Source organism: Nanorana parkeri, unplaced genomic scaffold, assembly GCF_000935625.1.
Source record: "Nanorana parkeri isolate BGI_ZX_2015 unplaced genomic scaffold, ASM93562v1 scaffold349, whole genome shotgun sequence".
Lineage (NCBI taxonomy): Eukaryota > Metazoa > Chordata > Amphibia > Anura > Dicroglossidae > Nanorana > Nanorana parkeri.
In genome coordinates this window covers 590,368-603,797 of record NW_017306617.1, presented here as the reverse complement: position 1 = coordinate 603,797, position 13,430 = coordinate 590,368, and the positions used below count along the sequence as shown (strand labels likewise).

Sequence of the window (13,430 nt, the reverse complement as noted above, 5' to 3'; positions counted from 1 at the left end):
TTTTATAAGATAACTCTTAATACTTGTGCTGGTTCTTCCAGTCAATAGGTTGTTGATTGCTTGTACATAAGGCTGTACGAAACTAAACTAGAAACCTGAAGGTTAATTTTTCTCATCTGTAGAGGTACTGGAAGAATCCCAATGGTCCTGCTTTAAATGCTGCGGCCCCTGTGGAAGTATAGGTGGTGGCTGAAACACCAGCTGTTGGACACCAACAGCTGTGACACCGATTCCTGTTCAATCAGCTGTTGAGCACAAGACAACATTGAAGGGGATGGCTGTGAAGGGTCTGAACCAACTAAGACTGGCGAGACCTCCAGCAAATCCACTTCTGTATTATCCACCTCTTTATGTGCTGCCTCCAAAAGTCAGGTCTGACAGGTTTTCCCGCAAAGTGCTTCACCCGGATATGCCCAGCAGTCTCATCTCTATGATGTCTCAAAGAGGACCTTGAGCATTGCTGTGACTTTCCTGATGAATGAGAGGACTGTTGTGATCTTTTAGAACAATCCAGTCTGTCACATGTGACAGTGGTGTGAACGATGGCAAGATCTAGAAGGCCAAACAAAGAGAAAGAATGAACCGCAGCCCAAACTCTGTGTACTTACCTCACCACGAGCATGTGAGCTGATTTTCATTGGGATGGGAGGTAACAGCTCCATACCAAAGAAAAAAAAAAGCAAACCTAGCTAAAGAGGTTCCCACCAGGCACATTTATAGAACAATATGGAAGGAACTTCAAGCACTTCAAACAGGAGAAGTTTACTTGCCTGGGCCGCCACAGCTTTACTGTAGCTTAGGTAAGGGTCATAATGATATCTATTGATGACCCAAATGTAGATTGAAGACAAAGAATAAAAACAGTCAGGCTTGCACTAGAAAAAAACAAATTATCTAGGGACTGGTCTTATGGGGGTTGACGTGGCAAAGTTAACCATTTATATGCTGCCATGGAGTTGTGGCTATTGAGGAATATATTTGAATGAAAGTTCCCGTAGTTCAGCTTTATATTTTTCCACAATGATTATGGATATAGAGTTGAACGAGGGCTTGTTTTCATGTGCTTTTGCTGTTTGTTCAGAATATGTAAATACCGTATTTTTCCATCTATAAGACGCCCCTATGTATAAGACACCCACAACTTTTCTTAGCCAAAATTCCGAAATCAATATTTTAAATGGTATAATGCATCACACTTACCTCAATCACATTATGCTCCGACATTACACCTCCGGGCACTGGCTACACGCTCTCCCGATCGCCGGCTGACGTCAGGTACAAAAGATTTATGATCGGATTACAGAGACAAGATAACAGTTTACCTCCACTCTCCCCAGCAACAGCTGACGTCAGGTACAAAAGATTTATGATTGGAGAAAACTTATCGTGTCTCTGCAATTTGAAGTTTCACTTGTGAGGCTACGGTAGTTTGCAGTGGTATCGGCACTTTCGCAACCGCAGTTCTCCTCTCGGTCCCCGTGTATAAGACGCCCCTCTATTTTTAGGTAAACATTTTAATAAAAAAGTAGCGTCTTGTACACGGAAAAATACGGTACTTTAGTGCATGATCTGGGCACCACTTGTCATGTGTGTCAGCACCATTTTGGCTAGTACCCTTCTCCTATTGCTGGCAGGCTTGGTATCTTGGTAATATGCCCTAATCAAGTCAATTTATTGCATAAGCAATTTTACTCTTTACATTTATTAAGGTTTTATCTGCACTATCCAGAGTATTCTGTTTTTACTTTTATTGCAGATATTAGGGAGACTATACTATATAAGAAATATTTGTAGTTACATGGCAATTGATGTTAATAGTAAATAAAGTAGTGTAAGGGTACTTGTAGAAAACCCACCCCTGCAAACACAGCCTTCTCACTCAATAGTTACAGTACGAGCCTTTGCTTAGACAGCCACATATACATGGCAACATAAGACAGACATCATGGAGGGAGAAGAATTAGTTACACTTAATTCAAATTATTTTGAAATGGTATAGTTTTGAAAGTTAGCAGGTGGTGACAAGGTCCCTTTAAATGCTACCTGACATTTCATGTAAATGCAGAATTTTTGCATGTGCTAAGCCCTACCTATACTCAATAAGCACCACCCCTTTATCAAAAGTGTGTCATGTCTTGGCCAGATTTCATACATCTGGAGATATGAAATTGACAGCCATTCCTCCCACAAGTAAAATACCAGTTCATACATCACGCTTTGGCTGCTTAGCTTCCTCTCGGACTCCTTCCTCATTCTCCCGTCAAGGTACAGCTCTTCCACTAAATTCTCTACCAGTGCTGCTGCTGCCTCCTCTAACTTCCTTCTCTCATTATCATCTCCCGATCAACCACCTGTATATGCCCCCGCTGCACCCTGTTATTCCTCATGATTTATTTTGATTACAATACTGTACATAGCACTTTGAAAGTGCACAATACTTCTAGTGTGTTACAAAGGCAAAAAAAAAACAAAAACAAAAAAAACAATATTATTAGGTATTTAGCATCCTGGGTGAATACTTTGTAGAGACCTTTGGCTGAAACCCCAGCTGAGTCTTTTAGGGTAAGTTTATACCCGATTAACATTTCTGGATCCTAAAATGTTTGTCTTACCTTGGAAGGGTTGCTTTTGCTCTTTCAGGTTCAACAGAAATTTTTCAGGTGTTGATGAATCTCTTGGACACAAATATTGAAAATATTCACAGATTGTTGTGACTAACACATTTATTTAACATAAATATTTAAAACATTATCAACATAAAATATAAAATATTTCAAAAAAAATTTAATTATACCTCGAACAATATTTGAAAGGGATTGTGTATTGTAAAAATATGCACATCTGGTTACTTGCCAAAAATAGAAAACATTTCTTAGACAAACAAAAGATAGCATTTTTTTTTTAGAGTTCAACTGAATTGATTTCATGAAATGGTTTACATTAACAGTAGAACCTAAACTTGTTTTGCAGCGTGTAAAAGGGTTATTAACCAACTCCCATCCATTGGCCGTTCCTAAAAAGCCGAAAGGGAGCCTTACAAGAGCGGGAGGGCATCTTAAGACGTTGCTGGCGTCAGAAATGTAAACAGCCAGCGACATGTTTGATGTCTATTTACCCGACGTGACGTCTTTTATATTTTACCAAAACATTGGGATGATAGAGGTTTCATGTGTACAGCGTTGCATGACGGAATAAATGTCAGTCATAGTACTGCAGCGCCGAACACTGAAAAATGGCCTGGCCACAGTGGCGTAACAACCGGGGGTGCGTTAGTGGATGTTTATATAATATGGGGGGGGGGCGAAAAAAATGTTCTGCCCCGGGCGCCCATAACTCTGGTTACGCCACTGCCTGGCCAGGAAGGGGGTTTAACATCCCATTGGGGAGATTTCACTTACTGACAAGTCTGTAAAAAAGTGACATACATTTCCACTATAGGGACGCCGTCTGTGTCCTTGTTGAACACTTTCCCCTTATTGTTTTGGTATCCACACGTCACAGAAAGAACCGCCAAAAAGAACTCTTCTTAATCCAGGAATTATAAATCCGACGTATATCCTCCAAATCAAATCTTTGGCTGGAGCTGCTCTTTATTCGGTCAGGTTTATTAATGAATATTTATACCTCAAAGTGCTGCTTGTAGTAAATTGGAACCTTGATCCTGTTTACATTGATTTGGATAACTGGACAAACTGGAAAACAAACTTTCAGCTGTATTGAAGATGGAAGTGAAGCAGGAGACTGAAGGTCCTAGTTATAGACAAGCTGAGGAGGCTTCAATATAGATTCCATACTGGTAGTTGGAAGAAGCACAACATACCTTTCACGGTATTATATTTAGTGTGTATTCACAGTAAGCAGTTTCAGCTTGTGACTCTCAATGTCTAAAAGACACCAGATGGAGTTCATGCATTCACAATACAATTCAATACAATCTATTATGACATCCTGTTGAACAACAACAAATGCAATCCCCACTGCAGAGGGGCCTCATGAAGAGTGATGATCTCCTGATCCTGCCAAATTCTAGAGGGATTGAAAAAGATAATTTAAGTCCCCGTTTACATCAGGACATTTTGTTGCACGTTTTGTTCAGAGCTGAAACGCATGCAACATAAAATCCAATGTATTCCTATGGGGCCGTTCACGCAAACGCGTGGAAAAATACGCCTGGTGTCTGAAATAGTTTCTTTACTTTTTCTGTGGCAATCATCAGCCCGTTCTGCGCCATAGAGTTCAATGTAAAAGCGCGTTTTTGCTAGACTGCTTTTCATTGAACAAATGTAAATCGCACTGGAAACATGCTTTAAAACGCCATTGCTTATGAACAGAAAACGCCTGTAGAAAAATGAAACACTTAAAAAATGTGCGTAAAGCATGCAGAAACTCTGTAGCCCTGGTGTGCAATTTTTAATGTTGCACGGTTTTTGCACAAATGTTTATCAAACCAGTATTTTTAGGAAAAAAAAAACTAAAATTAGAATTTAGTGCACAGAAACATAATATAATACCCATTTTTTGGGTAAAATATGAAAGACGGTGTCACACCGGGTAAACAGACAACAAACATGTCAAGCCTTGAAACTGCGTTCGCCCGTGAAGCCGCAAAAAAAAGTAAATGCCCAAAGTTTCCCATAGGGAACATTTTAAACCCTTACTGCTCATTTGTTTAGCGCTAACAGTGATCGACAGCGCTAGAATGATTGCTCTCACTCCAATGTTCACGGTGATATGCAACATGTGTAGCGCAATTGTCGTTTTTCCACGTAGGCGCACCAACACGTGTGTATGTGCGTGCACGTGGGGGGCGGGGGACTTAAACATTTTTTTTTTTTTTCATTTTTCTTTTGTTACTTACATTTTTATAACTTTTAAATACTTTATTTTTTTTTACACTAACCCTATTGCTACTACATAGGGGGCTAACAAGCACCCTATGTAATAGCAGATAGGGTGTGACAGGTCCTCTTTATGGAGACATCAGGGGGTCACCTAGGGACCCCAAAGAAGCTGAGGATCAGAGATCTGCTTCCAGAGCTTCATCTCCTGACTCTAAGAGCCAGAGACTGTGTACAGTGACACCAGAAGTGATGTAATACACATCACTTCTGGGTCCAGTGATCGGAGGAGAGATCAGTGGTTAGTGGGGGGGGGGGACGGACACACACACAGTCTGGTGGCTGTTCAGACGCCAGATCACTTGTACATTAACAGCCATCGCTGGCTGTTAAAAGCGGTACCAAGAACACGGATGTAGTTACGCTAGACTGTATTGAGATAGCCCCAAATAACAATACACATTCATTCGTGGACCTCAAAAACCGTCCAGTTTGCTGCTGTCCAGTGAATCATGGGGTACCTTTCCAAACTGAACCCAAGACCAGGTAACCTAGGGACACCAAATAAATTCTGCAAATTACAGGTTGTAGTCTCCGGGACTAGAACAATGATTCCTCCCTGCTATAGCTGCCTTCAAGTAAGCTGTGTGGACCAGCTTCCACTTTTAAAATTAAGCTTATAATAAAAAAAAAGATGGATTACAATAAATCAGATTCAATCACCTCATTAAAAGCAGAACTTCACGCAAAAAGCTAAATACACATTTGAAGTTAATACCTGCCAGTAGTTCAGCTTTAACCACATGTGCATATACAGACCTAGGTCCATTTACCCCATGGATCCACACTTCTAAGCCCTACAGTTGTTCTATTTTCCAGTGTCCAATCTTCCTGGAGGGTTTGCCTTTACATACACTTAAAGTGAAAACAAAACCATCAAATATAATAACTAGGGATGCACCGATACGGGTATTTTGGTACCGATAATTTTCAAATACTCGGAATCGGCACCGATATCGATACTAGTATCGGTATCGGTGCATCCCTAATAATAACTATGAAACATTAATGGTGCTCAGATACATTACATGGAGAATGGTACTCAGAAACATCACAAGAACCTCTCCCTATCGGTCTCTTTTTAGGGGCAAGAGTCTATCTAAGCTAGTAGAGACACTACCAGCTGTGGCTTCTTGGAAACATTGAGGTTGGGCAGGTTAGAAAACACTTGCTCTTATTTACTGTATATCTGGCCACAAGGACAGATACCCCAGGGGGGTGTTATCATAACTGCATGTCCAATCTCCCAGTGTATAACATTTATAAACAACTCTTCTAATCTTTTCTTGTTGGTACAAATCCTCTCTAATTTAAATATTACTATATATCCATCATATATATATACACATATACATACACACACACGTGTGTGTGTTTGTGTACATACACAGTGTGCACAATTATTAGGCAAGTTGTATTTTAGAGGATTAATTTAAATATTGAACAATTACAGTGCTCTCGGTCACTCCAAAATGTTAATAAACCTTAAACCTGAATATTTAAGAAAGTAAAAGTGAGGTTTTGGCTTTCTTAGGAGAATATCTATGTGTGCACAATTATTGGGCAACTATTAGTGTTTAGGATTATTATGCAACTAAATGGAAAATGAAAATGTTCCCATCTAACTTGTTTATTATTCTCACGTTAACAGATGAAAATAAACTACTACAAATTTACAAATAAAAAAACTTTTCTGACATTTTCAAACACAAAACCAGCAACCAATATAGCCAATAACAGTCATGAGCCTTCCATCCATGGTGTCCAACCACGGCCTCCAAGACACTGTTCAGAGAGGTGTACTGTTTTCCTTCACCTTAAACCTCCCGTTTAAGAAGGGCCCACGAGTTCTCAATATGGTTTAGGTCAGGTGGGGAAGGGGGCCATGTCATTATTCTTTCATCTTTAATGCCTTTACTGGCTAGACACGCTGTGGAGTACTTCAATACATGCGATGGAGCATTGTCCTGCATAAATATCATGGTCTTCTTGAAAGATGCAGACTTTTTCCTTAATTTTGGATAAACTTTTTCCTGTGCCACTGGTGGAAGAAAGTGTCTTCAAAAAACAGGCAGTAGGTTTGGGAGTTGATTTTGGAGTTCATCTTCAACCAGAAAAGGTCCAACTAGCTCATGTTTAAGAATACCAGCCTACCTCCACCTTGCTGGCGTCTGAGTCGAAGTGGAGCTGCGTGCCTATTACTGATCCAGCCACGGGCCCATCCATCTGGTTCATCAAGAGTCACTCTCATCTCATCAGTCCATAAAATCTTTGAAAAATCTCAGATATCTTCACTTCAGATATTTCTTGGCCTAGTCTTGACATTTCAACGTATGTGTCTTGTTCAGTGGTCGGGTTTCAGCCTCTTACCTTGGCCATGTCTCTGAGCACTGAACACCTTGTACTTTTGGGCACTCCATGTAGGTTGCAGGTCTGGAATATGACAGCACTGGAGGATAATGGTAGCTTCACATTTGATTCTTCTCAAATCTTTGGCAGTTAATTTGTATCTTTCTTTCTCAACACGTTTCTTGCAATCCTGTTGACTATTTGCAACAAAACGTTTGATGGTTCTGTGATCACGCCCCAATATCTTAGCAATTTCAAGAGTGTTGCATCCCTCTGAAAGACTTTTTACAATGTTGTCAGTTAAATCTCTTTTTTTGGCCCATTTTGCCTGAGGAAAAGAAGCTGCCTAAATATTATGCACATCTTGGATATAGGATGTTGGTCTCCTAAGCCTTAAGGTGCCCATACACTGTACTATTATCGCGGGAAATCCCACGATCGTACGATAATCGTACAGTGTATGGAAGGCATGTAACCGTTTCTACTGTACGATCGCGTGTCTTCCGCCGAACAAGCAGGCTGGAAAACCCGCCGAGAATCGTACGATTGTTGGCGGGTTAGTGGCGTGCTTGTTCGACAACTGCCGAACGGGCTGGTGTGCACACGCGCACACTGCCCATTCAGCATTGCAGTCCTCGGAAGCCCTCCCCTCAGCGCGGCGGGCTTGCGATGATCGCAAGTACGATCTGCCTGTCCAAGATGTGCAGATCGTACGTTTTTAAAATTACTTTACAAGTCTTGCGAGGGTTGTACAGTGCATGGCCACCTTTATACAGCTTGGAGTTAGACAATATGAATAAAAATGGTAAGGAATTGTGCAGTCACCTTCGCCACCAATCCAAAATTAACACTGTGAAGACTGGTGTGTAGTAGTTCCAGAAAAAGGGAACCTGTCCCCAGACAATGCACACTTAAATATTTACACATTCCAAACAAGCAGTAAAAGCACTTCCTCATTCACCTCTGTATCTATAAGCATAGTATAGAAGTTACTTTTCAAATTTAACAACTTTTCACAACTTTTTTTTTTCCCCCTATGAGGACATATCTTGGCAGCCTGCCGGACCTTTAAAGCAAGTAAACCAGCAGGCGTTTTTTAAGCTGATAAAAGCGAACTAAAACCTGACTTTAGAGTCTTTGTTGTTATCTTTGGGAATTAATAACCTTACATTAAATTAGAACTGAAGCCAAAACTGTTTATCTTTGGTTTTGGATAGAGTAAGAGAGGGTTATAACCAACCAAACCACCCCCACCTTTTTTGCCATCTCCATCCCATTGGGGAGATTTCCCTTCACTTCCTGTCTAATAGTCACAACAGAAAGTTAGAATAAATCTCTCAAGGGAAATCCCTGGTGGTCAGCAGGATCACCAGAACTAGTGTCCCTATTGGATTTTCCATCTATTCCAGGTCTGGTGACAACCAAAATCTGGGATTTTATTTCGCTTTCAGTGATAATGGTCACTAGGACAAATAGAGGGGGTGAATTTCCTTAATGGGAACACAGACCGCAATAAAAACCTGACAGGTATTCTCATCCCTTTTCACTCTAGCCAAAACAGAAAAACGTTTGGGCATCCATTGCACTTTAAATCACAGCTAGAGTGGCCAAGGGGCCTTGTTTCAAAGCTCTTTAACCACTTGTTGGGAATTTGTAAATAGTTTAAGGTCACCTGGGTACAGGAACTAGGTTACTGAATGCAGCATATATTATATTATCTGCTTGTATGATTGATCTGAAATAGAAAAGATCCTGACAAATGTTTTTTTGTATATTTTTTTTTCTTTGTTTTGGATCATCATAGCACACAAAACTCCATATATTAGCAGCTATAGACAAATCAAGTTGACCTTTAGCAGAACAGTGTCCACCATTAAACTATTTTACACATATTGTACAATTAAAGAAGAAACAAAAAATATATAATTTTGTTTAAAGAGTTATTACACAACGATATTATATCTGTTACATGCAGATAAAACTGCTTTAAAAAATACTATGTACAGCTTAGCAAGGACTTGTTCAGGTTTAAATTACTAAAATGTACCAAATAATCTTTCAAAAAGAGCCATCACATCTAAAATGAGTTTGCAAAAATCAAGATGTCTGTTTTTTTCTTTAAGTGTTAAAAAATCATGATTTTAATTATATCTGCCTTGCAGGCTAAGAGGGCTGGGTATTGGGAAATATTGTATGATGCACTTGCTTGCCCTTCCCATATGCACTGCTTTAATAATAAACTGAGCTGCCGGTGTTTTTTGCTGCATTTCAAAACACAAATGTGTGCAGCACAAATAACTCAGGGAAGGTAAAAGAAGTCAAGGAGGCTTGTGCATTATATAGGAAGTAGATGCGGGGCTTATTTAGACCATCATACAAGAGACTTTAGATTTACTTGAATTGGAAAGTCGCATAAGTATCAATGACAACTCAGCCAAACAAAGGTTGTTTTATCACCAATTAGAACGTGGTAAGAAGGTGGCAGATCAATACAAGCTATAGGTTTTGCATACATTAATAACCTATGAGCTTCCATTTTAGTAGACTGGAAAATTCTGCATCGAGTGTTCAGAATGATAATCGCTACATTTTAAGTTAGGTTAACAGGAAAGATGTGCGTTTTACTTACAAATAAACATTCCATGTTAAGAAATGTTTCCTAAAATAAATATAGAAAAATAGATATCCCACAAAACATTATTAAAACAGAAAAAAATATCCCACAAAACATTATTAAAACAGAAAAAAAATGACTTCAATTAGAAAGAGAACAATACTGATCAGTTACATTGTTTAGTGGATTTAATTTAAATTGTAGTATGTTCTACAGCATTAGCATGTACCCAATGTACCCATTGAATGCCCGACCAGTGCTGACAGAAATCTCAGTAAAACAAAGCAGCTTTAAAAAGAATGAATAAACTATAGGTTGAACAAATGATTGTACATTCAGTTATAAATTCCGCAAATCACACTTTAAGCCATAAAGATTTTTTGCCGTCTTTGTATGATAATACAACAAATGGGACATTTATCAAGAACCTCGGCGCAGTCTGAGCACACGACGAGGTGGCCACAGGGAATGAACACCACAGACACAGCCTTGTCCATACACACTTTGCAGATTTTTTCCTCCTCTAGCTTCCTGAGCTTTTCTTCAATGCTGTGATCTGTAAAGTGGAAAACAAATACGAATATTACGGACCGTGAACAGGGTCAATTGAATGTCAGACTAAAAAGCTTATAGGAAGGCAAACTATTTACATAACATTTCCTGATATTACTATAGCAATAGAAGCATTGTTTGCTAGCACTGCAGCACTACAATTGTAGTTGGATCACATTACCTACGTAGCCTCACCAACTAGACAGTACCAAACTATCAAGGTTTCATAACCTATCTGACAAGGATTTTGTCCCTTCCGGTTGACATTATATCTATGTGAAAAAACACAAAAAATACCTGTTGATAATGTCATATATTCAGAACTGTCCTCTGTCCTGTGCACATTTACATTGCTAACTTAAAGTGATGTTAGACCCTCGGGTATTTTTGCATGCATCTAGGGCTAGCAAGCAGTAGATATATGCAAAAACAAAAGAAAAAGCCCCCAAAAAGGCATTCCTGTGTCTCCGCTGCTCGTTCCCGTCTGAAGATCTGAAAAGTTCTCGTGTGGCAGGAAGGATCATGGGGTGGGCGCATGCGTACTAAAGATCTTCGGCCGGGAGAAGAGGAGAGACACAAGGTAAGTCAATGCAAGCAGCCAGGCAGCGTGCACACGCTCAGACTTCATGGGACAGGAAGACGCAGCAGTCAGCGCTGGATCAGAGAATGGCACTAGCACTGGAGGGACTCCTGAAAACTACTGGAAAGAAGATGATGGGATCAAGAGGCATCATTTAAGGGAAGTCCTTAAAGCAGCATGGGGGGGAGGGGAGTCTATTTAGCCCACTCCGTTCTCTTGGACCACAAGACAATTCGCTCCTAAGCTCTGGAGACAAGGAGAGTGGGAGGGATTCAGAATCTTAGCAAAAGACAACTGGGCAGTGCTGGCACCATTTATTTCATTTGCAGCCTAGAAAATACTCTGAGCTGTCAGCCCACACAGGAATTTAGGAGCAGTGGGCATTTCTGGCAGGTCAACGGGTATTGTGCACTTGCACAGTCAGATAAAACCTGGTGTCAAGATCCAGAGCACCCCCAGGTGGCGCTGGAGCCGGGTCCTGCAGTTCCTGTGCTCGCCTGCGGGTGTCTCCAGCAGCCAGGAACTGTAAGGAACCTGCAGCTCCGGTACTCACCTGCGGGTGTGCCCCAGCTGTGACTGATCATCCCATCACCTGGTGCTTCCTGGGAGGGTATTTAGGCCCTCCCTGCAGTCTGGAAGCTGGGTCAGTATTGTGTTGCTAAACCTGTCTGATTCCCATGTCCTAAACCTAGCTTCCTATCTGAAAACCTGTCACCCGACCACCCTCTGTTGAATCCTGTTCCTGTACCGCGCTGCCCTCCTGTTAACGACTCGGCTTGTACCTGACCACTCTTCTTGTATCCCGAGGCCTGCTGTACATCTGCAAGCCTGTTACCCCTCTTTGTTGGGTTTGTAGTTTTGTTTATGTGGAACCATTAAACTGTGCATATAACCCTATTCTGTGTGGGCATATTAATTTGGTCATCCTGCGTGGGTACCTGCATGTGATGTGAGAACGCCTATGCAGGGTACCCTGACACCTGGGGAAATCTGCATTACAGAAGTGTACCACATGTTTTTGTTTTTTTATTTGCCTTTACATACACTAATGTATAGACATTTCAATTAGGTTTTAGATATACACATACATTAAAGAGCAGCTTGTTGTAAATCATCCTAGCAATATCTGTTAATATTTTAAAGAGCGTCTTTCTATGTACAGCCTGTAAATATAGAAGTTTAAGGGGGCAGCCATATTGGTTTAATAGATACCCAAGCTCTGCTTCTGCTTTGCAGGGCCGCATAAGGGCCTGTTCACACTAACCCATCTGCTGAAATGCTCCTTTTTAGCAGACAAGCTAGTACATGACAGTGTGCGGGGTATGGATAGACACTAAAGTAAGAATGCCAGCTATGTGCTCACTAAAAATACACTGTAGTTTCCCATTCAGTTTAAAAGATAAGTGCATGAACTAAATACAAATATCATCAGTTTCTGAAATCCTCCTGAAACGTTTGTGCATATAAGTAATTGAAAGTTTTTTGCTTTTGTCATTTTTTGTACAGTAACCCAGTTTAGTAGGAGTGCATTATAGTAATTACAAAGGAAAGATCCCAAGCAGTACCCGGAAAACCAATTTCATTAAAATCCCCTCACCCTTACCAATGTCTCTGGGCGTCACATTCCCATTTTCAGACTGAGAATTTAATAAATCAGACACCAAAACCTCCATTAATGTGTAATTTGTTCCTGTGCTTTTTATTTTCTTTAGCATGAGTTTCTTAATATCTTCAAGCTGAAATCCCATTTGCTGAGCATTAATCACCAAAGGGTTCTTCATTAATTCGCTATCTAGGGAGAGATGTATTTGTATTAATTGCCAAACCCACAGATGAGAGAAAGCCATGCAGCACTAACAGCCACAGAGAACTGATTCTCTATCAATCCAGCTCAGAAATTTTTTTCCACAGTATGGATTTTGGCGAGCGTTAGTAAAATTAAATTCCAGGTAGAAAATGAGCAAAATAAACCCACTATGTTGAATTATGAATTATGCATGTCTTTTCAAATTAAAAGTATTCTTGTGAGCAACATATATCTACCGGAATCTGTCTTTACAACAGCCTCTATCATTTAGGGCCTGTTCACACCAGCTCCGATGCGTTCTAGCACGATTTGCTGCTGGAACACAGTGGAGCACATCCAGTCCATCTTCCTGCGTTCAGAACAAATGGAGAGTTTAGCGTGCGATTACAGTGTGTTCCAGCAGCGAATTGCGCTGGAACGCAGTGGAGCTGCTGTGAACCAGCCCTTCGGGCCAGTTCACACCAGTTGCGGTGTGCTCCAGAGGGGTAGCTGCTGGAACGCACTGTAATCGCACGCTAAACTCCCCCTTTGTTCTGGGGTGGGAGGAGTGGTGGTGAACTGAAGTCAATGGCACCGCAGCCACGCCCCCCCCCCCCCCCCCCCCCCCGCCCCCCCCCCCCCCCACCCCCC

At 40.9% G+C, this 13,430-nt stretch overlaps 1 protein-coding gene across 2 annotated transcripts in view; it reads right to left on the bottom strand.

Moving 5' to 3' along the window:
• Nucleotides 1-9,976: 9,976 nt before the first annotated feature.
• Nucleotides 9,977-13,430, bottom strand: part of XIAP (X-linked inhibitor of apoptosis) — a 28,243-nt gene continuing 24,789 nt past the window's right edge. For both annotated transcript variants that reach the window (XM_018558623.1, XM_018558624.1), the window contains exons 6-7: nt 12,597-12,785; nt 9,977-10,417 (exon numbers count right to left, since the gene is read on the bottom strand). In XM_018558623.1, the coding sequence (XP_018414125.1) occupies nt 10,224-10,417; nt 12,597-12,785 (383 nt within the window). In that variant the 3' untranslated portion in view covers nt 9,977-10,223. The remainder of the gene's footprint in view (nt 10,418-12,596; nt 12,786-13,430) is intronic.